Source organism: Chenopodium quinoa, unplaced genomic scaffold (genome assembly GCF_001683475.1).
Source record: "Chenopodium quinoa cultivar QQ74 unplaced genomic scaffold, ASM168347v1, whole genome shotgun sequence".
Taxonomy (NCBI): Eukaryota; Viridiplantae; Streptophyta; class Magnoliopsida; order Caryophyllales; family Amaranthaceae; genus Chenopodium; species Chenopodium quinoa.
Window position 1 is genome coordinate 1 of NW_018745094.1, and position 24,147 is coordinate 24,147.

General features: G+C 36.0%; 3 protein-coding genes and 1 pseudogene across 3 annotated transcripts; all 4 read right to left on the minus strand.

Annotated features, from left to right (window-relative positions):
* Positions 1–473: 473 nt before the first annotated feature.
* Positions 474–4,087, minus strand: LOC110709937 (protein ELF4-LIKE 4-like; the record flags this gene model as incomplete). The annotated part of the gene is made up of 4 exons (XM_021888190.1): positions 3,982–4,087; positions 2,206–2,601; positions 709–787; positions 474–590 (listed from the first exon to the last, which is right to left on the minus strand). Coding segments are annotated over exons 2-4 (534 nt in total), but the record flags the coding sequence as incomplete, so codon positions are not given.
* Positions 4,088–8,497: 4,410 nt separating this feature from the next.
* LOC110709939 lies at positions 8,498–10,751 on the minus strand (annotated as a pseudogene).
* A 1,150-nt stretch (positions 10,752–11,901) lies between these two features.
* On the minus strand, positions 11,902–13,747 carry LOC110709938. Its single transcript, XM_021888191.1, has 2 exons — positions 12,427–13,747; positions 11,902–12,384 (listed from the first exon to the last, which is right to left on the minus strand). The coding sequence occupies exons 1-2, from the start codon at positions 12,926–12,928 to the stop codon at positions 11,960–11,962; spliced, it is 927 nt and encodes a 308-aa protein (XP_021743883.1). The 5' UTR covers positions 12,929–13,747; the 3' UTR covers positions 11,902–11,959.
* Positions 13,748–14,446: 699 nt separating this feature from the next.
* Positions 14,447–18,553, minus strand: LOC110709940 (chloroplastic group IIB intron splicing facilitator CRS2-B, chloroplastic-like). Its single transcript, XM_021888192.1, has 8 exons — positions 17,977–18,553; positions 17,193–17,277; positions 17,003–17,070; positions 16,301–16,351; positions 16,143–16,216; positions 15,518–15,576; positions 15,340–15,416; positions 14,447–14,994 (listed from the first exon to the last, which is right to left on the minus strand). Exons 1-8 carry the CDS (start codon positions 18,181–18,183, stop codon positions 14,878–14,880), a joined length of 738 nt encoding a protein of 245 aa, XP_021743884.1. The 5' UTR covers positions 18,184–18,553; the 3' UTR covers positions 14,447–14,877.
* Between the last annotated feature and the right edge of the window lie 5,594 nt (positions 18,554–24,147).

Here is a 24,147-nt window from a genome sequence, read left to right on the forward strand (position 1 = left end):
TTTAGACTCATATAAGACTTTCTCCAATTTTACACATTATTCCAAGACTCACTCCAGATTTACTTATTATATTAATTTATTAACATTCATTTAATTACATATTTAATTTTTTTATAAATTATTTTAAGATGGTGAGTTGACAACTCACTATTGGGTAACAATAAATTTTTTGTACTTTTGTAGAGTCTTACTATGAGTTTTAGATTTCAAAACTCTTCTCAAGACTACGTGTAGTCTTTGTATATATTATTGCAAAAATCTTGCTCAAGACTCATCTCAAGACTTGCAATAAACTCACCCTAAGTTAACCAGAGTACAACATGAATTGGCATCCAGTGAGCATAAGCCAATCACAAGATGATTAGTGAAATTTAACCTTAAGGACAGCATAGATGAACCTGAAAAGTGGATGCACCATGCTTGCTGTACTAGAAAGGGAGCTTTTTATCAATTCAAAGGGCTACACTACACACCAGAAGTCCTGAAGTACAGGCTACATACCCAAGTTGATCAACACTTATTAATGAGGGTCTACCAACACAACTCCTAGATTCCTTTGCTTTTGGTTTTGTTTCATAGAAGGAGGGCAACTGTGCATCCAATCAATTGAATTTAAATACAAAAGGACATCTACTTGCATTAAACAACAGTATAAGAGTAGCATTACTGCACTAGTAGAATTGAAGATATCAAAAGAAATTCTACTACCCTTCGTATTAATAATGGTTGAAGTTGTGCATTGCACCGTATATCTATGTCTATACATACGGCGGGACCCAGGGAGAGACTAAAAAAAAAAATTTGAACAAGAAAATAAGAAAAAAGATTAATAAAAATCCCTAGTAGAGAAAAGGGATAGATAAGCATGGGAAGATTGTTTCAATTCCCCATTAAAAAAGAAGTGATTTGGGCCCCTTTGTCATACTGTTGGGGTTCACTGTTTTGTATATCTGTCTATTTAATTATACAACTATAGTGTAGCTTTTGATCTACCTATGTTATACAGTCCCACCTTTTTTATATTTTTTTATATATATTATAATATCCATGAAATTAATGCTATTGGTGATAGGAGAAAAAAGGTAGATTACAAATCACATCAAATCATAAAATCAAAACAACAAAAACAAACAAATTTAAATGGTCAAGTAAGCTAATCATATCATCGCCTTATCTCAGATTCTGTTCTTGTGGTGGGTGTGATTTGTAAACCCAAAAAATAAAAAATAATACTGTAATAATAAAAAGATCTTTGAATTAAAATGTAAAAGCTGCTTTTTTTTTCCTCCAATTTTTTCAGAGCATCTTGGCAGAGGTATTTGCATGATTTTATGAATTCTACAAACACGAACACCCAAAAAGAACAACAGTAGAAGTTATTATAGTAGTAAAAAGGGATTTTGATTTTTAAATGAAAGACCTTAAAACAGTATCTGCCACTTTTCTATTGCTCCAGTTCTGAGCAAAGACTCATGCTCAATAACAGAAGAAAAAAAGGGGAATTTTGGCATTCTATAGAATTTGATCAAAGAAACTTTGATCAAATTGATCAAAAGAGGTGTAATGAATAGTCTTCATCAAATTTTTAGCGATGGTAAATCTATACACATGTTATTTGAGTTTAGTTGTTATAGTATTAGTTCAAATTACATTATTAATGTGAATCTTAATTCCGGACACAGGTTTAGTTGATAAAAACAATGATGATCTTTATTTACGCATACAACAACAAACAAAAGAGGACATTATACCATTAGCCTTGTGATTACTCTTTAGACTAATTCATTGACTTACACAAACACAATGATAGAGCAATAAAGAAAAATACAAAGTATCAAACAAATCAACGTTGACCAAAAACAGAAGAAAAATTATCTTGAGGGCTGAAATTAAGAAGCATGATTGATTTTCAACTGGATTCAGAGTAACAAAGAAGTTACAAATCCATTGAGACTATGAAGAGTTATTTATGAGATTTTTTTTTTTAATCATTTTTTGTTCATCAGAAAAAAGAGGGGAGGTAACTATCAGAAAGAAGTATCCGGATACAAGAAGAGTTACAGAAAAACTCTAAATCATTTTCCTCTACCTCAATGCACATACATACTATATAGATATATGCATTTAGCTCAATGCCCACCAAAGATAAAGAATTAAAAACATCTAATAATGACAAAGTCGAGTTGATTCGAGGAGCGAGCTAACCAGGCCGATTTCTTGTGAGTAGCTTTGGCGTCGGATTTTAGAACACCGCTGGAATCACCTTCCGATGAAGCTTCCATGGATCTAGTTAGGGAATGAGAAAGATCAGAATAAAGGTCAACAACCCTCCTTATATTATTGTTAAGCTCCCTTATTAGGCCCACATTCCTGGAAAGGTTATCAGGAATCCTTGACTCATGATTTTGGTTGATCTCATTGATTAGCAATCTGTTCTGATCCAATATGCTCTGAACTTGCACAAAACTCTTCTGAAATGTCTGTAATACCTTACTGTCTACCTGTGTACCATTTCCTAGCCCTGAAAATGTGTCTCCTTCCATTTTTAGAATCCAACACTTTCCCAATCCACAGCAACAAATTCACTTGTCCTTCTCCCAACTGCCAAACAAGTTCGAAAAATTACTAACTTCGTTAGGATCATTGAATTGTGTGTTAAATCAAAGTCGAAAACAGAAACAACATTAATCCACAATCTTAACAAGATGGGTTAGAATCCTACAACAATCTTTATCAAATCTTACTCATATCATCCTCGTAGTCAGAGTTTTGAATCAATAATTATGACATGAAATCACAATCTCCACAACAAAAAGTACTCATATAGTCATATCATCCTCGTAGTCAGAGTTCCGAATCCATGATAATGACATACGAGTAAAATCACAATCTTAACAACAAATCTAACTCATACCAATATACCATCTTCATAGATAGTTTCAAATCCATAATTACAACATACGAGGAAAATTACAATCTTAACAACAAATCTTACTCATACCAAAATACCATCCTTGTAGTTAGAGAGGTCCAAATATATAACTAAGACATAAAATCAACAAATCTTACTCATACCAACATACCATTTCGTAGTCAGAGAAGTTTGAATCCATAATTACAACATAAAATCACAATCTTAACAACAAACCTTAATCATATCATCCTCATAGTCAGAGGTCGAAATCCATAGAAAAGGCAAATTACACGCCAATATTTTTTGTACCAAAGAGACAATTTGTACTAAAGATGAAATCATGACCTCCACAAATTGAATTGTCCCCTACAATCATAATTATTTAATTTTTCTGATTTCAGGTAAATTTGGATTATTGGTGAAATTTTTAACTGTTGTGGGAAAATGATAATAATTATAAATTCTTTTTGGGTATAATGAGATGTGAAAAGCAGATCCCATTTTCCATAAAAGGGAACCTTTTTCAAATGTACTCTGAAATACCCACCTAAAAGTTTTCACAGTTTCAAAGAAGAATCTCTCTCTCTATCAAATCCCCTCATTATAATTTTCTTGTACGAATTTTGCACACAATTCCCAAACTACAATTATTAAAATTAGATAATTAAAATTAATCTATAATTCTGAATTCATACATATGGAGTAATACTGTACATATCATTGAATTACATAATTAAGCACCCAGTAATTAAATTCTAAAATTTTGAATTTCAAAAAATTAGAAGAAAAAAAAAATGCCCAGAAAGAAAATACTCTGAATTTGACTCAAACTCAAAAATTAGTGTGAAACAACAGAAATTAAGAGGTACCCATTAAAGAGTAATTAAGAAGTGATTAAATGGAACAAACCCCAGGAAATTTAATTAAAGATTAGATTAAAAAAGTGGCGTATTCAAATCTGAAAATTACTTAAGCTTACCGATTTAAAAAGTTTAAAATAAATAATTAACAATTGGAAAGAAAAGTTAAAGAAATGAAAGAATATAAGTAAAATTTTAATAATTTACCTGGTGAATGATTAAGTTTGATTTCCGGGGAAAAAGATTGAATATGAAAGTAATGATCTTCAATTGCTGTGAAATTGATCTTGAAATTCCTCAAAAAGGAAGGAGGAAAGGAGGCCCTTTGGCTGTTTCTGGTTTGGCTTGTGTTTTTTTATGTGTTCAGCTTCAGCCCAATTGTTAGATCCTACAAGCACATGTAATATGAGCACTATTCTCTCTCCTTAAAACGACACCCCCTTTAGTATTAAACGCATGCTGCCAAAAACATTAAAAATTACTTTATTTAAATATACTCCAAAAAACAGAGATTACATTCCCATAACCTTGCTCACATCAATAAAACAATTTTATTTTTGATATATGTGGGAAGGGATGGTTACTGAGTTATAGTGGACATTAATTTTGACGGGATTTGATCTTTAATATTGGGTATTTATGGGGTAAAGTAATATGCAGATAGGGATAGTTATGGAGTTACAGCGGGTATTGATGTTGACGGGATTTGATTTCTAATATTGGGTATTTGTAGGGCAAGGTAATTTGCGTATAGGGAGAGTTACGGAATTATAGTGGGCATTAATGTCGACGGGATTTAATCTCTAAAGTTGGAAATCTGTGGACAAGGGTAATTAATGGGTAGGGAGAGTTACAAAGTTAAAGTGGACCATGAGAGTTACGGAGTGGGCATTAATGTCGACGGGATTTAATCTCAAATGTTGGATATCAATAACCGTGGATCATCTTCAATTCCCTTACAACTTTAACTAGTACATCTTCAATGCAATATCGTAATTAAAACATCTCAAGTTACGTATTAAAAAAATATATATTTTAAAAATATAAAAGCGAAACAAATCTAATAAGATTTCACCCGACTATAATTTGAAGCATTAAAAAGCCATTAAAGCACAAGATTTCATTTGTATTGGAATCTCTCAAAATTTCAGAAACAAGGGGATTAATAAGTTATGTCATGTTATAATAGGTAAAAAAAATCTCAAAAGCTAAGGAAACATAGTCCTTTGTCTTTGATTAATTTGGATTTAGTCTTGAGGGAATACGTATGTCTAAAATATCATGCATCCTTATCTTATCCATTTAAAAATTCATAAATTGATAAAAGAAAACAACACTATTTTAGATTTTTTGAATAAATTTTACTCAAAATAAACCAAATCTTCCTAGCAAAAAGTAATTATTTTGATTTTTATAAGATTGATTGTAAACTGTATAGTAATTGTTTATAATTATTTAATTAAAAATATGTACTAATGCATAAAGCCCTAATTAGCTCACCTTAAAAAATTTATGAAAACAAGTTTTAATTAGTAAAAATCGATTATAATGAGTAAATTCCAATTGTTATCGATGAAAAAACTATAATTAATAAAAATTAACGATCTCATGTCCACAAAAGAATTTTAGTGAGTTTGTGACAATTAATTACATTTTTCTCGTCTTGTCTCAAATTCATAACTACTTATCTCCTTTCACTTTTGTTTAAGGTACATGGGGGTGCATATGTATGTTTAAACTCATAACCATGATTTAAAAAGTGAAATCATATACCACTAGGCCACAGCGGTGACTTGTGCACACTAATGTAAAAGATGAAAACCTTTGAACACATTTGTATTCGTAAAGGGTAAGTCTTGGATATGGCTAGTTACACGGTGTGGCCACCCACACGGTGTGGCCACATTAATTTATAAGAACAATCTTCATCTATATGCATGAATAACCTCATTTTTTCATAAGAGTAATCTCATATGGTCTATAAATGTAACCCAAATTCATTATACAAGTAAAATCAAATAATTCAGAAATAAGTAACCCAATTTGTTCATTTGAGTAACCCCTATTCTTTGTTTTAAAAAAATAAAACAATAATTCCACTTATTTAAAAAAGTAACCCTTTTCTCTCATTTAAATAACCTTATATACGTTAAGGTAACCTCATTTGCTCATCACCATGACCCCTATTATTTAATTAATTGTCTTGTGATTGTGTGAAGTGGCCACACCATGTAACTAGCCACATATAAGAATTTGTGATCCGTAAATAATCAACATTTTGATTATTAAAAATGAATCGATTATATTAGGATATGATCTATTTACTCGATTTACCTTATATTATTTGAACTTATCGAAATTAGTTATATTTACTTGTACTTTAATTGTCAATTGAACTTGAATTATTCTTATTTATCATTGTTTGAACTCATTTTACAAGTATTTATCTTATCCAAACTCTTTGTTGATATCGGAAATAAATATAGCATAAAACTTCCACTTACCAAATTAGCTAGATGGACTTGGACTCCCATGTTAGTGATCTTACGACTTTATCCAGAAAGTGTATGATTTTGATCTGATATAAACACATAGAAGCACTAAAACTATCAATAATTTCCAAAGAAATCCAAAACTTTAATTATCATCAACAAATATTACTACAATTACTTATCAAACAGCAGTATACCACGTTGAGTTGATATGTACATAATTACTTAAAAAAGATGATTCTAATCCATGGTCCGTTTAGGGGCGACAAATTTAGATTAATAGACTAATTAACAACTAGACACAGTATTTAAGTGATGTGAATATCTAGCTGTCCTTAGCAAATTGCAAAATTACAAGAAAAATATTAATTAACGCGAGTTTAAGGACAATGGATAAGATTAATTAATATTTCTTTTATAAGAAACTCTCATCACAATTATTCCTACTACCACTATAAATGAATCAACTTTCTTCCATTAAGTTAAACTTACTAGTTTAAGGTTGGCTTGACATCTTATGGTGTTTTTTGCTTAATTATAAGAATTAAAAAGCATGATTTAAAGAGTTAATTAAATATTAATAATAAGGCGCACCAAATTAGGGATGGTCCATGCTACATTAACCCAGTTAATTAGTTGGCGGATCTTAGTTTTGGACGTGAATGAGAATATATTTTTTTTTTCATCATATAATAAAGTTTTGATTTATATTATTATCTCCAATAAGTGCATGACACATGCTTTCAAATTAAGGTTCGGAAGATCTTTAGGCTTGGTCCGAGCCTAAGAAGATTCTCCAAACCTAATAATTTATTTATTTTTGTAATTTTTGTTAATATATTGACACGAGGTGGGTCATGCAACATCACGCTTCACGCCTCACAGATGATATACACGCTAACTAACGTGATGAATGTCTTCTCGATGGCAACGAAAGACACAAGGTATAAGTATAAATAAATAATTAGAGAAGATATGTTCAAATTTGTCTATGTTAGGTGTAAACCTAAATAGTAAGCTAGACTAGAGGATTTGAAGGATGACCTAGTTATATAATTTTATAAAGGCTCAATCTATTTATTCAAGAAAATCAAATGGTCTTTGATACGAAGTTTATTAGATTACATATATCGTCGATGATGTGATCTAATTAGTTATGTAATAATAGGGACAATTGAGCTCTTATAAATATTTTTGCTAGGTAACAATTAACAAGAAAATTGTGAAAGATAAACTAATTATTGACTGGAATAGACAATCTAAATTTATTGTATCTTTATTATTTTACAGATATAAATTACTTGTATATGATTAGGTGGTTATAATTTATGAATGTTATGATGCACGACCTATTTGAGATAAACTCTACGAGTACCTTACATAGTTAAAGTGATTGAAAAATTAATTAAATATCATGTTAGATATCACCGTATATTATACAACTATCTTTGATATTATCACTAATATACTCCGTATTATGATTCATGTATATTATTTAATGAACCATAGAGATTGTGTTAACTTTATCTCTTGTGAGTTGTGACTATATATATATATATATACTTGTACTAGTTCAATAATATAACTAATTAAGCTTTTTTTACATATTCTATTCTAAACTAATATAATAATCTAACACTTTCATTTTGTTGATGATAAAATTATTTAATTAGTTTGTCTGTTTACTTTTCCTTAAATCATTGGTCCAAAGAGATGTGTTGTAGGTTAAAATACAGAGCATGTATGTTGTTTAGAACATTGCTTTTGGATTTGTATATATAGGTTTGGGCCTTGGGCCAAGCCATCCGTGGCAATCTTGAATTCTAGGCCCAGGAAACCCATTACCTTCCACAAAGCTCAAAATCAACAACAAACCCTCTCCTTCCATGACCAAATTCCTATCCTTTTTTTTTTTATTTTTATTTATCACTCATCAATAAATATTGTTACACTTTGAGCATAACAAAATTAATTTCTCCAAGAAACTAACGTTACCAAATACTTTACTTTTTCTCTAAGTGTTAAAACTTTACATCTTTTTTGATCCAGCGGATATCTTACCTAAGAAGTTTGATTAAATAAGGTATTTGTCACAAATTTATTTAAAATATTACGTAAGTAACACTTATAATTAGAACCATGGGAGCATTTTTGCGGCATAAAACCCTATAAACCAATAATTATGAACAACAATACAAGACAGTGTAGAAGAAATTAAATGATCTCCCATTTCTACTCGATTAGAAAAAGATTTATATGTTATACTTCTTTGTATAATAATGTTAAAACATCCACTTTTATGCTATACTACAATCCAAATATTTGGTGTAATCAAATTTCTAATTTTCAACCAAAGGTACAAGTTCCAACGTTGCTTCCTCTACCCTAGAATTACTATATTTTGTTTGAGCTAATATTATTGGAAGGAACCAAAACATCATGTTGTGTTACATTTGGTACAAGAAAGATCAAAGCAAGTGTACCTAATCTCAACAATTTCTTACAAGAACTGCCAACCACAAATTACTAAAATTAGTTCTTGAAATATTGAAGAGATGAAGTACCACTCCTCCAATCATCTTAGAAGAGAGGGAGCCTAAGCTATCTATGCACATTAGAAGTGCAAAAAACGTTCCCTCAATGCCTAAAGGACATAGCCTTGTACTCAAGACTACCATTGGCATCCATCGAATACGCGCGATTATGTGCAAAACAGTTTCCTCAATTATAATGAATAATGAATCAGGGATCCCAAGTGGTAAATTCATCTTAGGATGAACATAAGATCCAACAGTCCAGATACGCGTAGATGAGTTGAGCATAGAACAGGAGAGTTCTAAGAGGGTAATCTTTCAAGAACTTGTGGTAGATGAATACACCAACTATAGATCCCACGGCTCCAATTGCATACATCATTCCAATAAATTCCTACTAACAACAAAACATAAACCAACATTGTCAAAAATAGTGATTAGATGTTGCAAATGGGTCAATACACATAGATGCAGAGTACTTGAGGTTAAATTAATTCGAGTCATAAGCACATTGTTTATAAAAAGCTACTTCATGTGATGAATTTAGTATTCAATTAAGTAAATGACAGCAAATAAGTAGAGAAAGGACATACCTTGGAGAAACCGGGACCGAGTTTAGGATTCAGTTATACCAGTAAAAATGGCCTTCATGAGTGCTATAACTGAGGGCCAAAGACAGAAACATGAAGAGTGATGGTTTCCAAACTTGTGGGAACTTCATTGTTTTATACATATTCTGCATTGCGCTTCCTACCCTTTCTGCAACCTGTATGTGTTTGCTTACATTTACATGATTAAAACCAATTAATATGCACAAAGATTATAGATTCATATGAATAATTGAACTAGCATTAAAAGATAATAATAATTTACAACAAAAAGGCTAGAAATGATGTGTATGAAATTTGAAATATACCTTGACCTTACCTTGTTAGAAGCATGAGTAGGGTTGGAAAATGATCTTAATTCATAAATAAGGAATCCCAAAAACTAGAAAATGAAGCTGGTGCGATAGTTAGAAGCCGAGTGCTTCCTACAAATGAAGAGAACAAAACATCCATAATCTCATTTGTGCAAGTAAAAAAAAGTCAAATTTCTGAACAACAGCAAAGCCTTAGTTACAAAATGATTTGGGGTCGGCTAACATGAATCAAGTAGAGTGAAAAGAAGAAAAGAAACCTGAGGTCCAAGCAAATGAACAAGAAATCCACTAACAAAAAACCCAAACAAGTCTCCAAAAGAGAGACAAACCCCACGAAGAGATTGTAATTCCGGGGCTAACTCTTTCACCTCGATGCTACGCTTAGCAATACAAGCATCAATCGTTGCAGTTGCGATGGCCATCCCACAAACAACTCCAATGAAACAAACAAGAGCCAAGCTAACAGGCAATGTGGAGATCATTGTCACGAGTACCGCGATAAAGCTCCAATGACACTGGCGGCAATAAAATAAGGCCGCCGGTGATATCCCCTTATAGGGAAAACATCACTCAAGAGGCCCAAAGGGGTCTTAACATCCAAGGAATGAAGTAAAGACCGGCATAGAGTTGAGCTGAAGAAGGTTGATCCTTTGGACGTCTTTCCAGTAGTAGTCAGTCACGACACGAAAGTATGACTCGATGAAGCCTAAGTTGAGGCCATAGACAATGATGCCAATGACGAGGGTGGGATGGGAAGCGGAGGACATCATTTTGAGCCATTCTAGAGGTTGCAAGACAAGAGATGAGAGTGTTTTTTGGTTTTGGTGATGTGCAATACTTTCGGGGTTTGGTTGTGGTGGTGGAATCATGAAGTCTGTTTCAATAGAGCTCATGATCAATGTGAGATTATTGTAGGAACTAGGAAGCAAAACAAGGGAGTTGAGGAAATAGAGAAACAAAATGAGGTTGGTTGACTTTGAAAGCTTTCAGATCAGAAGAGATGCAATCTTAGCTTGTACTACTTTTATGTAACATGGAAGTTAATTAAATAATTAAAGGGCATGTAAGATTTAATAAACCTTATAATTTTTATTATGGAGTAGTAGTTAGTGAAGGGGCAAGAGGCAATAGATTATGATTATCTTATAATATATCTATCTTGATAAATACTCCGTATTGTATTGTTTTAGACATTGGTACTTGATAACAAACGGAAAAAAAAGGTAACGTTTTCTTCACAGTTAGGATATCGTTAATAAGAAGTTATGCTATGTCTAAAACTTGCAAATTAGATGCTAAAATAACTTCATTCACCTCTATGCTACCCTTTGCTATACAAGCATCAATCGTGTCGCAGTTGCAATTGCCATTCCATCTGCAACACCGATACAAGAGCCAAACTTGCAGCCAACTTCGGAACAAGTGTTACAACAACTGCAACAGAAATGCCAATAACACCAGCAGCAACGAAATAAGGTCGTCAATTATGTAGGCAATGATAATGCAAACTTACCCCCAAAAACTTATAGGTAAGTCGGCTTAAAATTGTAAAACTCGTGTCATAGTAGTATGCATAAGTTCAACATTTTGAGCACAAGGAAATTTATTTCTCCCAAAAAAAAAATGTTACGAATGAGATACAAAATATACCTTTATTTCTAAGTCATAAAGAACTAATACTCCTAAAACTTAGTTAGGCTAACCATATGAGCTACCTCAAAAACTTTTAGTTGGCTTGAAATTGTAAAACTCGTGCCACATTAAGTATGCGGTGATGGTTTCTTCTAACTGACATATTGTTGAGGTGCATCAACACGTGAAGTTTGGTTCAAAATTTCACTCTCAGAATAAAGCTTCCATAACACAAGTAAATTCCATGATTATTAAATAAGTTGATCAAACCATAAACTGAAATTTCCATTATATCCAAGAATTAATCAGCAGTTCATGGATGAATTTCAGAGTTTATAGATTATTCCAAAACATGCTTACATATCCACTGAGAAATCAACAACCATAATCATGATTTATTGTATTCCGTAGTATTTTTTTTATGAAATACCAATGAAACTGAATATCACACACATATACATGAATACTGAATACATCATTTCCCACACTCAACATTCAAACTATATGAAGTATATAACACATGAAAAAAGAATTGATAATGGCAAAATCAAACCAAAACAACAATATCAATCAAAGAATATAATGAAAAAAATGAAATCATAAAATCAATAATATCTAGTACTAAAAACAGTGCTCTTCCTCAAAACACTAGTATTACCACTCTTCTTTCCAACCTTATTTTCACCATTAGTAGCATTAACAGCAGCAATTGACAAACCCTTCAATTCATCAATACTAGCATAACTCTTTCTTCCCATACTCATCAACTTCCCACTACTCTGTTTTTCCCCTGAATTCACAGATTTACTTCCAACACCTCCCAATTTACTCCCACTTCCGATCATTTTCTCCCTTTTCGACATCAAAGGCGGCGGCGTTGCGCTCTTCTCAAACCTCGGAATCCGATTCTCAGACGGTTTCCGATTCTCTTTCCTTAATGCAGAAGAAAAATCAGGCACTGATTGAGCCAAAACAGAATACCCCTGTTTTTTACCGTTATTCTGTAAATTCCCCTGAAACCTTACATTCTTCTTTTGCTGGTGAAAATTCTGATCTGGTTATCTCTAAAAACTGTTCTTCTTCCTTAATTTTCTTACTTTTACCAGTAAATTCCCCTGAAATCTTGCATTTTTCTTCGCTGGTGAAAATTCTGACCTGGGTATCATCTCCAGAAATTGTTCATCTTCCTCAATTTTTTTACAGTTACCCAGTAAATTCCCCTGAAATCTGACATTCTTTTTCTTCGCTGGTGAGAATTCTGACCTGGGTATTTCCAGAAATTGTTCATCTTCCTCAATTTTTGTACAATTACCCAGTAAATTCCCCTGAAACCTGACTTCATTTTTCTTTTCTGGTGAAGAATCTGATCTGGGTATTTCTAAAAACTGCTGATCTTCCTCAAATTTGAGTCTTTTTGATCGGAGATTTGATTCTCTGAGTTGAGCATAAGCGTTGTATCTTGGCCCTCGTTCCATGAAGTAAGGATCAGTGATTAATTGAAGGGTATTATTGCTTGGATCAGAATAATGAGAAAGAAGTAGGGTTTTTGGATCAAGGGTTAATGTTTCAGCCATTGATCAATCTAATGTTTGAGTAAATTTGCTCTGTTTTTTCTGGGTTTGTAAAAATGTGATTTTTTTTTCCCTTTCAAACGGTCGAATTTTGACGAAGAGAGAGAAAGTAGAGTTTTTTTTTTTTTTTTTTTGGGTAATGGTGTGTTGGGGAGAAAGATTGTTTGTTTAATCAAAAGAGATTTGGTAATTGTAACGTTCTGATTTTGTGATTGGGACCTTGATTTAGGGCCAAAGAAGAATAGATGAATGATCGGTGCAATTTTAGCCGTTGGATTCGAAGAAAGTCTAAGAGCCGTTTTGTTGATTAAGGGTTGTGATTTTATTGTGAAATTGGATTCTGGCATGGTGAGGAAGTTGATGATGGTTTCTGCGACGTGGTTACTTTTTAGGGCTTGTTTACGTCTTTCCCATGTTACAGTACGGAGTACAATTTATGGTATTTTGTTGTAAGACAAAAAAATACGGCATTTTTTATTTTTTTTTGAAGAAATTACGGTATTTTATACACCATATATTGGAAAATAATAGAGTAACATACATGTATTCAAAAAAAAAAAAAAAATATAGAGTAACATACATTATGCACTGTAACAAGCTTCCCTAAAAAAAAAAAAGGTACTGTATCAAATTAAGCTTAGTCTAGTGGTAAGGATTGTACCTTCCAACCTTCGAGTTCAATTCCCACAAGAGACACTTTGAGGGTGGGGATCCCTTATCCCTTACCATTACCCCTCACTCTCAAAATGTCTAACCCGCAAATGCCGGACCAAAAAAACCGTGAGGGTTGAGGTACAATTAGGGTTCTTCTCCTTCCCTTAAAAAAAATAAAAATAAATAAATAAATAACATTATGTATTGTATTTTTAATAAGGTAAAAAATGACCATTAGAAAGTCCTACTCACAAGGAGAATTACTAATGTATCAAAAGAAAGAATGGGAAATAGGTTAAAGTTAATTGTGAATTGAGTAAGAAGAAAATAAGTGTGTTTGATAATATGCTCGATTTATTAAGGGATTGCTCAAATGTCTTTTATTGAGTTGATGATTAAAAGGTCATCACCTTCAATTTTAAATGTTCTGAATGTCACATTAGAGAGATAGTTGGACTCCTTTATGATGAGTTGTTGCTTTTGCTGCGAATGTAGATGCCTTGATGAGGGCTCTGCTGACTGCTGCTATCTAGGATGAAAACTTCTATTGTTATTGAGCTATTGCGAACCGAACTGTCAACTTTGGAGAAGTTGTGAGGTGTCTTCCATGATACTATAAGAATGGATGATATGGCACATTATGTATAGCCTGGCTCTAAGAACTGTAAAATTATATAAACATAAAACATATTTTCTCTGTTTTCTCTTATTATGTATAATTAATAACTTTCTGTCAAAAAAAAAAAAAAATGAAAATTACAACTACAACTACAACTACTAATTTCAACAAGTTTAATTCACAACTAATGTATAAATGTATTAATTACAAGAAGTTAAGTTCACAATTACAAGTTTCAAATAATTTTAGACAGTCAAATTTGGTTGCATTATTTAGGACATTTATAAACAGAAAGTTGGTATTCTAGTGATGAAGCTAAACAAATCATTTCAACTTATAGACCATGTCATAAAAGTGAGTGCCAGGACTAAACATCTCTATAAATCTTACAGGAGGGAGGCCTTGAGCCCATATCATGTACATACTAAAATAAGTAAGATTCAATCTGTGCTCTACTGAAGACCACACGAACGCTGGTTGCCAACACAACTCAAGCTTTTTCCCAGAAAACTCGATGCAGAGCGGAGCAGTCAACTACTAAATTTCAATGCAAGGAACATTTATCCTTTGAAGAGGACTAGAAGAACCCATATATGTTGGCTTGGTCATTAAGACTCGAGAGTGACACAATTTGTACCTACATATGTATGGATAACTTGTTGGATTCACACTTCTTCCTTCAGACTTTGTGATACTTGTACTTCTGCCCGAGATTAAATCTTGTAATACTGCCAGTAAATCCACTAAGCACTAAGGTTCGTACAGCCTCAACACCTTGTTCCAAAGCAGCATCAATCTGTCCATTGAATTAGATACACTCAAATCAATTAGGTTTTTAGTAACGGACACAGTTGACACTTTAAACTGCCTGATAAATCAGTGATAAATCAGTGATAAATCAGTGATAAATCAGTGATAAATTCTTTGTTGGTCTGAAGACATATTTTTTACATTGAGGGTTCTCCCTCCCTTCAGATTGAAGTAAACACAATAAAACATGTCATTGACTTTGTGATGCCTTTTGGCACTAGAAAACACCAACACTTGAACATACAAGCTGAGTTTCATGCTGTTGACATATCCAACTTCAAAGTTATCAAATTTACATGCGAGAAATATCACCTTTTGAAGGATTGCTTACCTGTCTTCTTTCTGTAGGACTAAACTTTTGTAAAAGAAAAGCTTTCATATCCATATTTCCCGGAGGATTCCCGATACCTACAAAGATTGAATTTTTAATTAAAGGGCTGAAATCTGATGCCTGACTAAATGAGGCTTTTCTCTATAGACAGGGAAGATATGATGTTCTGAAAACCAACCTATGCTTAGCCGAGGGAAGTCCTTCCGCCCATCTAAGTGTCCCATCACATTCTTAACTCTGCAATAGCAACATTTCAAAATCATGAGACTTACAACTGATTCAGAGTCAGCAGAATCACCCTATAATAAGGGTCCGACATTTCTAAGACTTGACTGGGAGAAAGGATTACGGTACTGGACAACGTGGACTGACAAATGCTTTCAGAACTTGGTATGTACTCCGTATTGTTCATAAAGATCCCAAATTTGATTTAAAGAATTTAATGTTTTAGAATCTTGCATAGGAACTAAAAGCACCATGGATGACATTGTAGTGACTTTGTTCAACTGAATTAGTGTCTTTATGAGGTATTACCCTCTTCCCTTCTTTCGTTGATGGTTTGGAGGTGTACAAGAGCCAATTTCAGAAGTGGGCAAGATTCAGAACAACAGTTGAGGAAAAGGGAGAGAAGTAAAGAACACAAATGTATGCAGAGCACACAAAAGTTCAGTTATACCTTATACTATCACGTCCATGATTTTTTTAAGAATGAAATCTTCATAGGTTTTAAGAGGTTCAAAAGGATGACAAGATCTCTGTTGACTACTGAACACTATCTTTGTAAGTCCATTTAGGTAACTTACCCATTGTGATGTCCATGTCCTCCTTTTGGCTGAATCCTTAAGACACCATTAGGCAAGCTCATTTCATCATAGGCCTAAGATAGCAGTTCAAAGTACCACATAAACAGAATGAAGACTGACTTTCGTTACTTTGAATTCAGTAGGTAAGGTATACATACCAATAAGATGTGGCGCAAAGGAACTTTATAATATGCAGCCAGCGGTCCAACCTCAAATAGGAGGAATTAACAAGTCAGACATGGAATTAAAGGGGGAAACAGGAAAAGCAACCAATTTAATAGAGTAATAATAACCTACTGGTTACTGGCTTTGCACACACATTCCAGGATGCACATATATTTAACAGGATGAAGAAAAGTTCATGAAAAGATAATATGTATGGTGTTTGTGTTCACTTCTAGGGATCTTTACTGTTCTAACAAAGCTTTGATCAATCCCCTATGAAGTGAGCTGGAAACTATATTGCCTTCATGTCTTCACGAAGATTTATATCACAAAAAATCACTCAAAAGCATTCCTAGAAACATAAAGTCTTCCTTACTGTATCAATTGGTAATGAGAATTAAACTTCAAAATTACATACACAGCTATGATATTACATAGACAACTTCGCAGGCATGGTAAATTTGGTGATCTGTCTAGGGATGTACAACAACCATTCTTTTCTATTCAAATGTTATCAGGGGATGTTTTTAGTTTCAAGATATTCTTCAACTCTTTGAGTTCCCATGTTCAAAGTATCAATTAAATCGAAGAATAATAATGATTCACTAACACACAGAAGTGCAGACAGAATAATCATACATGGTCAAAACAAGCTCTGGAACCCAATTAAGCAGCCAAAAGATTAAAGAGCATACCGATTCCCCACTGAAGTTCATATATGCTTGAGGTTTGGCCAAGACAATAGGTACTTCCCCAATTGAACCTGCACTGATCATGCCATATGATGAAAATTTGAGAACCAAAGCAACCTAACCAAACAAAACCAAAATACATTCAAGGCAGAAAATATAGCCAAAAAACACAAAACTGAAAATTTGAAAGCACCTATTCCTATCAAGGCTTTTGATTGTATGGTGTTCAACACAATGCCCTCCTTCTGAGAGATTTTGTCAATCATCTCAAATCCCACCTGGTTAAAAATTAACAAAGGCGCATTAGAGCTTATGAAATCATGCTACAAATTCCAATATACTTGGCATACATAAACATGACAGCCGGTAACAGACTTGGTATACATAGACTTGTTAGAGCTTGTCAAATAGGTCGGTCAAGTAAGGTTTGGATCGAACAACTTTATATTCAGGTCATCAGGAAGCCGTAGGGCAGGGTCATTTCAGTTTCGAGTTGGAAAATGCATGATTGTGATTCTATATATCAATTTAACCAATCAAAACATACCTCAGAAAACCAATCAACCATATAGACAGCTTGAAGGGCATCATTGAGTTGCCAATATGACATACATATTAACATATCAAATTATCAACAGCAAGAACACCGGAAATATGCATTCCAACCCAACAAAGCATATAAAATGAGCAATTTACTAAACCTGTTGAAATCAATTCTTCATATACTTGAGCAAATTTCCCACATAATCAAATTTCATTTGCAAACTAATTATTCAATACATATTTCTAAGAAAATAAAATTAAACCAAGATGAAATAATGGCACAATATTTCCACCCTTCAAGCTATATGTAATCAAAATTGGACAAACCCACATACAAATAGTAAGATTTATCTATGTAATTAAATTCAGGCTACAAACTATATTAAAAACAATCAAAAATCCAAAATTAAAGGTGTAAAAGATAGAGAAATTACATTATGGCGAGTTCCATGGTATTTATTTCCAGGGTTACCAAGACCAACAATAAGCCAAGGGGTGTACTCCAAGTTGGTTTCTTTTGGGTCTGAAGATGAACTAACTGCTGAAACCCGAAAACTGAGCGGAGCAAACTGCTTTGCTCTCAAATGGGTTGTTTTTGGAAATGGTATTAGATTATTTGGAGCTGAAATTGCACTCAACATTGATGATTTTTTCTAGTTTTGCAGAGAGAAGGATGAGGGGTGCAGGAAAGATGAAGTTGGTTGAGAGTAGAAGAAAAAATTGGGAAGGAAAATAGGATGGGTTTATGATTGTGTCATACTGTAGTATGGCCTTAATACAATTCATCACAATTCACAATTGTACCAAGATAAAAAGGCCCAATACTGTAGCAAACAGCAAATTTTCAGGGATAATTTTTCTTTTTTTTTTATATATTTTTTTTTCCACTGAATTTTTGTCAATTAATATTACTTTGGAGTTTTATTGACTAATAAAAAGTTTAGGTTAAGAGAATTATTTGTGTAAGACTGTCTTACTATCATCATAAGACCATCCTTATGATTTAGGTTTATAACTATGGTGACATAAATGGAAGGTTAATAAGAATTATTCAATTTAAATAAGTATTAATTGAATTGATAATATCAAATAAATGAATATTAGGTTAATAAAACGCATTATTAACTGGTTTAAGCAACTTGATTCTTTCCTATTTATCACAACAAATTTTTACACAATACTCGTATAGTTTAGTCTACAACATGGCCAATTAATGTATATCAAAATTCTAATCGGTTTATTGTATGTCTAATTCGAAAATTCATGTATATCTCTATTATACTTCGTATAAGCCATGGCATGGGGTTGTGGTATCCCCTAAAAATATCTTAATACTCTTTAGATTAATTTAACTTTTTAACATGTTTATTTAAAATTTATAATTATGTCAAATTTCAAAATCTTAGTTTAAAATTGTATTGATGTCAATGAAATTGATAGTGAATTTCTAAATTAATTGCACATAAAACTAGTCTATATATATATATATATATATTAATTAAGTAAGTAAAAGTTATAATTTCAGATATCTGAAATTATAACTGTTTCGGATCAAAACAATCGAATCTCGGAAGATCCTTTTATCTTGAGGGAACTTGGTCTCGGTCCGAACGACGCAGGAGCCGAGGGTTTCCTGCACAACAAATACACGTAAACTAGCCTCGGGGGGGACGCCGAGGAAGGCCCCTCCGATGCTTAAGTCAGTATATTAGAGAGAGAAAGCTGTGCAAGAGTTTAGTTGCTTGAGGCTTTTTTGTCTTACCAAGAATTGACCAAATTGTTGGCTTTTATACCTTGGCTAATGAAGGAGGCGGATTGGGCCCGGAAGTCAGTTGGGCTGGGCCAAGCTGATTGGGCCGTTGACTGACCTTGACATGGCTTTGAGGATGTTGATTACTGACTTTAGCACATTTGGAGAGTTGAACCTTAACCTTGGGCTTTTAATTGGATCATTCAGTGACCAGGCCCAATTGGACTAAATTGGACCCAAACAACTTGCCCCCCAGACCCGATTTGGAAGGATGACGGGTCGGGTTTGATTTAATCAGAAAAGGAGGGAAGTGAATGATTTGTTAATCCAAAAATGTGAATTTAAACCGTAATTAACCCATGATTAATGAGATAACAACAGTTAATGTGGATGATTGCGGAAGTTGGATGGGTAGTGGGCGACTTAACTGCAAGGTCGTGTGTTTAACGGTTACTTAGTGGGGTGCTTGAGAGAAATTGAAACGCAGACTCCTTGAATTCCCATTTCTGGAGATATAAATAGAGGCGCGTCTTCTCTCCCCACTCACTCATCAACACAAACCCAGAATTCTCAAGAACGCTCAAGAGCCCGCATCAAAACTTCGCAAATTCCCCGAGCATTAAGCTTAGAAGCTGAGACTTGTCACTACCAATTCGTAAATCGGCGGCTTTTGCTTCAGATCAAGGTAAATTCCTTTGATTTTATTTCATCTTTCTTCGACTTTGCACTCTTTCCCCTTTTTCGACTTTTTCCTTCGAAATTCGTCAATGGTGAGGGGAGTTAGAGGTGGAGCCCGTGCTCCAAGGAGAGCAAGGCTAATCCCCGATCCCAGGGACAGGATTGGGACCTGGAATGGACGAAGGACAGAGTCTGACCCTGCTGAAGGGGTTAGGGCGACTCCCATTTCTTCGGCTCCTCCTCAGAGGGCTGAGGGGGTGAGAGCTTCAGGACGGGATGATGAAGTTCCCGCTGTCCTTTGGGATATCCTCCCAGGGTTTTCAGAGTGGGAGGATGCCGAAGTAGCTTCGGCCATGATAAAGAACCGTCCCTACTCATGGTGGGTAGAGAACGCCGATCAATATCGATTTGCTGAGCAAATTGAGTTGCACTACGGCATTTTTGAAGCTGATGGATATTGGTGCCGAATGCCCTCAGCATCCGATAGAATCCATCGTCCACCCCCGGGGTATGTGGGGGTGTACACGAGACAGCTTCAGTATGGGCTGAGGTTCCCTTTGGACGTATTCGTTCGAGACTTGCTGATCCATTACAACATTTCCCTGTGCCAGCTGACCCCCACCAGCATCCGAAGGGTAATGACGTACTTATGGGTCTGCAAATTCTTCAGATACGTGCCGAACCTGCACTGCTTCAGAAAGCTCCATCGGCTAGTGCCAAATATTCAGAGTGGGCACGGAAGCCATGGTTCTGGGTGGTATCGGATTGAGTCTCGGCCCCCGTTCCTAACCATGTGGCCGAACGACTCTTCAGACAAGGACTGGAGAGGTCAATGGATTTGGGTTAGGGCGCCCACGGAGCCGAGCCATCCTTATGTTTTCAGCGCTCCCCGGTATCTTGCCGAGCCGGATCCTGATATGGGAAGTTTAGGTCCTCCCGAAGATAGCGGGCCAGACCCGAACCTTAATCAGCAGAACATCTTCGGCAAGCTGCCGAACCGGGGAGGCAGCGGCCGAATGCAGCATATCCCGGAGACTTGGCTCCCCGATACGCACTATGTTTTCCAAGAGAATATGCTGGCAGCTGTCGGCCTCAGCCGAAAGTTTAGGGATGGTAATCTTCTTCGGCTGGGGCCGAGGCCTTTTAATTATCTCTTTTCTTCTTTCATTTTGCTTTCTTGTGATGTGCCGAACTAACTGAATTGACTTCTCCCCTTTTCTTTTTCAGAACGGGACGAGACCAACGTCGGCATTGATTACGCTCGCCTTGGCGTCAACCGAGAACGAGTCGTAACTGATCGGGCTCCCCCTATCACTGAACCAAGGCGCCGAGAAGTTCACCTAGACTCTTCCCACTTCCAAATTGAGGCTGTTGCTCTGTATCAGAGGCAGAAGCCTTGGTGGGAGAAGAGGGATCCCTTGTTTCAGCTGCTGGAAGAAGAAGCTGAAGCTGCCCGCACAGCCGAAGAGGTTGCACGGGTACTTGAGGCTTGTGAAGGAGGAGAAGGGTCCTCCAGAGCTGCTGAAGCCGAAGCTGCAGCTAGAGCAGCTGAAGAAGACGAGGCTTTGCTGAAGACCTCGGTGAGTTTTTAGACAACTTTTTTCTTTCTTTTTTTTTTTTTTTTTTTACTCACACTCTTCTTCCCCCCTGTCTGTTACAGTCTGAAGAGAGTAACAGACACAGAGAAGGCAAAGCTCCTGTTCGTCCCGAAGATCAAATACAAGAGTCTTCAGATTCAGATATGGACGAGCAGCCCCTTCTGAAAAGGCGCCGAAGGATGGCCATCATCGGCCCTCATGATTTTCAGCAGAGGCCGATGACCATCGGCGTCGCAATAAGGGAACCTGAGGAAGGCAATGGATCGCCGAGGGTTCCCCAGCCAACACCCCAATCTCCTCAAAAGACCCCTCCACCACCTCCTGAGATGGAGGTGGATCAGAGAACTCCCGGACCTAAGGGAGGGGTCCAAGAAGAAATCAAGGAGAGTGCTGCTGAGCACGAAAATAAAGATGCCGTGATGTCAAGTGCTGAAGGCTTCACGGCAGATATCGCAAGAGAGGTTGAGGCTTTCGTCCTCACCCCTGAAGAAGAGGAGGTCATAGTACTTGACTCCTCTGAGAAGGACGATGCTGAGACAACCAAAGCTAATCAAGCTCCCTCGTCGTCCTTCCCTTCTTTCCAGACTCTGCATTCTGGAGAAATGGGTTTCTCGGCCCCCCGAATTCCAATCCCAGATCACATCTGGGACCTCATATGGGGTCAAAACCGAGAAGGAGCTGAAGCCTACTTCGGCAGTTTTGCTGGCATGTCCGAAGTAGACAGGGCAAGGATCTGGTCGCTGAAGGCCACTGCTGGGATGGGCGAATCCAGTAGATCAGTTCCTGACCCAGCCAGGTCTAACCAACTGCTGATGATGCAGGTAATTTTCCTTCATTTCCTCCGAAATTCAGCTCTATTATTTTTTTTTTTTACTTATTTTTTGTCTTCCTGTTTTCAGTTCGTGCACAATCAGACTCTCACTGTTGAGCTGATTGATACCCTACAAGATAGGGTAGACGCTGCTGTGCACGAAAGGAAGGTGGCTGAAGAGGAAGTTAAGCTTGCTAAGCTGAAGCAAGCAGCAGCTGAAGAGAAGCAGCAGGAGGTTGAGGAGTACGGTAAAAAAGCTGCCGAAGCTCTGAAAACCTTCTGCGATGCTATGGAGATGGAGGTTTTTCCCCCACTGATGGAAGGGGAAAAATTCCTCCAGGAGCATATGGGAGTGGACGTCTCCAAGTTCAAGGCTGCTATTGAGAGCCGAATTCAAGGAACTGCTGCACAAGCTGAAGTGCAGCAGCGTCTAGAGGCTCTTGAAGCCAGCCGAATGGCTGCTGAAGAGTTGCTCTTGGCCAAAGACGTCCAACTCTCAGAGGCTGCTGCTGCTGCTGAAGCTCAAAGAGCTAAATTCCAAGAGGCTGAGGATCAACTGCTGATCCAGAAAGTTGAAGTGGCCCAAGCTCAGACAAAGGCTTTCCAAATTCAGCAAGAGCTGAATGAGCTGAAGGGTTCCTCCTCCAAAGTCGCTGATGAGCTGAAGAAATCCAAGGAAGACTTGGAGGAGACCCAGAAGAAGCTGGCTGATGCTGAGGCTTCACTCAAGGTCCGTGTCTATACCCAAGAGGAATATGAGATGGGTTTCAGAAACGGATTTCGAGTCTGCCGAAGAGTCTGCCTTCATGCTGAGCCGAAGCTGGACTGGTCTAAATGTGCTGAGTGGGTCCAGAATCCCGAAGACCCTCACATGAAGTATGCAACTCCAGCTGAAGCTGAAATTCTTAAGGCTGAGGAAGCCGAAGAGGAAGCTGAAAGACTGGAGTTGGAAGCTGAGCAGAGGGAAAGGGAGGCTCGGCAAAATGCAAAGCCCGCCTCTTCTGCTGCTGGGGCTGAGGCCACCATGGGACTCAACGCTGATCAGTCTGATCCCCCGGCTGAAGCATAGGAACTCGGGCAGTCGTCTTCAGAATCTTGCGGTTCATCATGTGCTTAACTTTAGACTCGCCGCTTTCTGAGTTTTTTGCCTTGTTTTTTGCTTCAGCTTGCCTTGTCGTACAGCAGTTTTACTTTTTGCTTATGTACGTATTTCGGCAGCTGTTATTTTCCGCTTGTGGCGGCTGCTGACTATTTTTGTAATTCAACATTTTTATTTCAAAGAAGTTCACTTTCTCAGCTTTCTTGTGTATTTTTTCCTTCGCTCTACCAGTCTTCGCACTTTGCTGCTTTTCTTTGAATGATCTTTCAAATATTTGCTAAGTGCAGAACTTCGGCTAGCGAGAATCATTTCTGCTGAGACTTCTTTTTGCCGTTTGTACTCGGATGTTTTCAACTTGTGAAAAAACTGACATAAGTATCAAACTTCGGCTGAGCTGAAGGGTATTAGATCAGTTGTGCCATTTCTCTATTTCCCTCTGCCCCCCAGAAATCTGAAGATGAGGTCTTCTGAATTCTGGAATGGCTGATAATTTTTCTCGGCTAAGCCGAGGACCTTTGAACACTTTGCTTTATTTTCTACATCTGTTTTTAAAGTACTGATTTCCCACCTGAGAGTTTTCACTCTAGAGATGGTACTCTTGTGACACTTTCTTCAATTCATCCAAGGGAACAACTATCCGAAACACCATGCCGGGGCAGCAGTTTATCT